A 4283-nucleotide genomic window follows, 5' to 3' on the forward strand; every position below is an offset into this window, starting at 1 on the left:
CTATCTCTGTCCCGCCCCCTCCCATGACATCAGTCTGAAGAAGGGTCTCGACCCGAAACGTCACCCATTCCTTCTCTCCAGAGATGCTGCCTGTCCCGCCGAGTTACACCAGCATTTTGCGTCTATCTTCGATTTAAACCAGCATCCGCAGTTCTTTCCTACACAGGTTAATTGGCTTGGGAAATTCGAAAATTAACCCTAGCGTTAGCGTGTTGGTCGTTGGGCCGAAGGGCCTGTTTCCGCGCTGTATCTCGAAACTAAACTAAAACCTAATCTCAAAGTAAATTTAATGTATTTCCCAATGTTAGACAAAAAGACCGGTGCGTGTTCAATTATTAAGCTATAACCTGGGATATGTCACGGTCAGGTAGAGAGAATCCATTAAATTATTTTGGGGGAAAAAAGAAAAAAATCCGTATTATTTAATTCCGAAAATGTACATCTTAATATATCAACCACAAATTAAGTGATTTTTTCCCCACATGTGAATGCCGGTGTTTGAAAACCCCAAAGGAAGCGAACAGCATATACTTTTGTAAAAACGTTAAAATCTTTATTTACAAAAAGCGTGTATAAAGAACCAAAGTATTAAAGTTGGGCCGAATACATAATAGAATAAACTCTTTATATACAAAAAAAATACATCTTCATATGAATGCTTCTTTTTGAATAAATATCACACAGGGACGTCGCGGCCAGATTGGCCTGAAATCAGTGGGCAAAAGGACGAGAGTCTCAGAACTGCGCCGGAGGTCGGGATCCATAATGCATGAACTCGCTGTCTCTTGCCTCCTTTCTCCGCTCCTTTCATCCTATTGTCAGGGCGTTCAAACTAAATTTCCACGCTCATTTTTCTTCATTAGGACTCTACAAATTGTAAAGCTGACTTCTCACCTCGCATGCACCAACATCTCTCTCTCTCTCTCTCTCTCTCTGACCCTAACTCGCTTTAACAGGGGCCGGTGTCTATTCTACAATAAAAGCTATTGTGAAAAATCAGAAAAAGTGCACAGAGGCAAACGGTTTAAGGCGGGTTTTTGCAAAAACGGACACCTCTTTAGAGCGATGCTAATCATTTTACTTCTAACCTCAGTCTCTTTCGCAAATAGCAAATTGACAAAATGTTCACGCTGTGTTGCATTTCTATCTAAACGAAGCAACTACCATTTTATATAACATACGTAAAAGTATATCTTCGGCACAAGGAACTGCAGATGTTGGAATCTGACGCAGAACACAAAGTGCTGGAGTAATTGGATAGGGTAGGTTTACAGGGATATGGGCCAAACGCAAGCCAGTGGGACCAGTGTAGATGGGACATATTGGTCGGTGTGGGCAAAGCGTGTAGGAAGGAACTGCAGATGTTGGTTTAAACCGAAGATAGACACAAAAAGCTGGACAGGCAGCATCTCTGGAGAGAAGGAATGGGTGACGTTTCGGGAAGAAGGGTCTCGACTCGAAACATCACCCATTCCTTCTCTCCAGAGATGCTGTCTGTCCCACTTAGTTACCCCAGCGTTTTGTGTCTATCTTCGGTCAGTGTGGGCAAGTTGGGCCGATGGGCCTGTTTCCACGCTCGATTAGAAAATGACTATATCTCAGCGGGTCAGGCAGCATCTCTGGGCGTTTCGGGTCGCCAATCAATGTCCCGAATGAAGAAGGGTCACGACCCAAAACCTCGCATATTCATGTCCTCCAGTGATGCTGCCTGACCCGCTTATATTAAATCCAGCACTTTGTGTTCGAACAACAAAAATCCTACTGATTTTCCTTGCTGACAGTTTATTTAAGGAACGCCGATCATGCAATTAATTGTAAGGCATAGTTGTGAAACAGTCACGTTGTGAGTTCGGGGGTTGAGGTTCTTCAGTGATAATCATTGAAGTAGGACACGTCGTTGAGGAAATCTTTCTGCACAGTGCGGAATGGGAAGAAGCTGTCTGATTGTCTTTTGTACGTGTAGTCCTCGGAGGTGGAAGGGCTGGTGGGGTTGGAGGTACAAGTGGTGGCGGGAGAGGAGGACGGCGTGGTCAGCCACGATCCCGCGTCGCTGCCGGGGCTGGCAGGGTCCAGTGTTTTCAGGTAAGCGGGCAGCATCGCCGGCTTCCTGCCGCCGTCCACGCACTGGTCTGCCAACCTTAGAGTCTCGGACAGAGCCCAGATGTAATTGTGAGCGAATCGTAGCGTCTCGATTTTGGTGAGTTTGGCGTCGTCGGGGAAGGTGGGCAGGACGCCGCGGAGGTTGTCCAGGGCCGAGTTCAGGTTGTGCATGCGGTTCCTCTCCCGGTCGTTGGCCTTGGTTCTCCGGCTTCTCTTCACCAGGTGCACCCCTCCCTGCGCCTTCGCTCTCGACCGACCCCTCGGCTTGCGCTTCTTGTCCCTCGGGTCGTCCTGCCCCTCGCAGGCTGAGCCTGGAGCCTGCCCGGACAACGGCCCGGCCGAAGAGTTGCCCGCCGACGACATGGGCGAGGAAATGATGAAACTCATGCTGTCTTCTTCGTCTGTCATTGGGAAACAGAGATCCCTGTTTTCATAGTCGGAATGTGAGCACTCCATTCTGTAAAGGGGTGAGAGAGGGGAACAGATGAAAAATCAACAGAGACACAAGGAACTGCAGGTACTGATTGACAAAACAAAAAGACACAAAGTGCTGGAGTAACTCAACGGGTCAGGCAGCATGTCTTAAATCAACAGAACAGTTTTACTTAGAGTACGGCATTTTAACACGGGTTTTTATTCACAAAATGCTGGAGTAACTCAGCAGGTCAGGCAGCATCTCGAGAGAGAAGGAATGGGTGACGTTTCAGTCTGAAGAAGGGTCTCGACCCGAAACGTCACCCATTCCTTCTCTCCTGAGATGCTGCCTGACCTGCTGAGTTACTCCAGCACTTTGTGAATAAAAACCTTCGATTTGTACCAGCATCTGCAGTTATCTTCTTATACTATTTTAACATAGGGTATTTTAAATATCCACTGGGAGATAAGATTAAAATGGGGCGAAAACTTTACTTTGCACTAAATGTTATTCCCTTATGTATCGATGCACTGTAAACGACTCGATTGTAATCAAATGTTGTCTTCCCGTTGGCTGGTTTGCACGCAAAAAAATAGAGAAGTTTTTCACTGTACCTCGGTACACGTGACAATAGACTAAGCTAAACTAAACTACTTACGTTGAGAAGGCTGGATGCGGGGTTGTGTCAGCGATCTCTCCCTGTTGCGATGACTTCTTCCAACGACACGCGACTGGAGTTGCTTTCCTCTGATCTTGGCGCAATGAGCTCGTGTGAGCTGCAAGTATGGCACACGACTAAGTAAAACGGTTTATATACGCTCTGAAACAATACCCCCTCTACCCCTCCACCCCACGAATAGGGGGGGGGGGGGTTTACTGCATCAGGTCTGCCCGTGCCACGGCGCCTGCGATTTGCATAAGCTTTGTCTCTTGTACCTATTTACAACCCCTGGTCTCTGGCACTGGTCGCGTCCCATGGAAGCGTGCCTTTAATTACCGCGCTGGCCCCACCGACCAATGTCGGCGGCATTTGGCATCGGCGGCACGCGAGGAAGACCAATGAGAGAGTTTGCTTTTTGTATGGCAGCCACGCGTCCTCGGACCCCGCCCGGCGAGGTTCATTAGACCGGGTGGCGGAGCTCTGATTAACCCCTCCGGGTCAGGCACACTTTCGCCCAGTGCTCGCTGCAACTCTACCAGCCCCGCGCCCTGTAGCACCTCCACCAACAATTACTTGCTGCTCACCGTCCGATTTTCACCGTGGGCTTGCGGAGAAAATATTTCCTGGACATTTCATGGAGTTTAATTGCAACCTTGAAGTTTGCAACGCCTTGCGCGAAGTGTTAGATATTTCATCAGCTCGTAAGTGATAGGAGCAGAATTAGGTCATTCAGTCTGTCCAATGTCCTTCAGAGATGCTGCCCGGCCCGCTGAATTACTCCTGCACTTTTGTCTTATACTCAAGGTTACAGTCCATAAGTTCACAAGTCACAGAAGCAGAAGTAGGCCATTCGGCCCATCAAGTCTACTCCCCCATTCAATCACGGCTCATCTATCGTGCAGATGCTGGTTTGCACCGAAGATAGAGAGACTCGTCACTCTGGCGTAACTCAGCGGGCCAGGCAGCATCTCAGGAGAGAAGGAATGGGTGATGTTTCGGCGGAGACCCTTCTCTCAGCCCCATTCTCATGTCTTCTCCCAAAAACCACTACCACCCGTACTATTCAAGAATCTATCAATCACTGCATGAAATTATCCCTTGAATTGG

General features: G+C 48.2%; 1 protein-coding gene across 1 annotated transcript; it reads right to left on the minus strand.

Moving 5' to 3' along the window:
* Nucleotides 1-1866: 1866 nt before the first annotated feature.
* On the minus strand, nucleotides 1867-2556 carry neurog1 (neurogenin 1). The gene has a single exon (XM_078411072.1). It carries the CDS (start codon nucleotides 2554-2556, stop codon nucleotides 1867-1869), a length of 690 nt encoding a protein of 229 aa, XP_078267198.1.
* Nucleotides 2557-4283: the final 1727 nt, after the last annotated feature.

This window comes from Rhinoraja longicauda, chromosome 14 (assembly GCF_053455715.1).
Source record: "Rhinoraja longicauda isolate Sanriku21f chromosome 14, sRhiLon1.1, whole genome shotgun sequence".
NCBI lineage: Eukaryota > Metazoa > Chordata > Chondrichthyes > Rajiformes > Arhynchobatidae > Rhinoraja > Rhinoraja longicauda.

Coding starts and splice junctions, on each gene's coding strand:
- neurog1 (XM_078411072.1), bottom strand. CDS start 2,556: ATGGAGTGCTCACATTCCGACTATGAAAACAGGGATCTCTGTTTCCCA.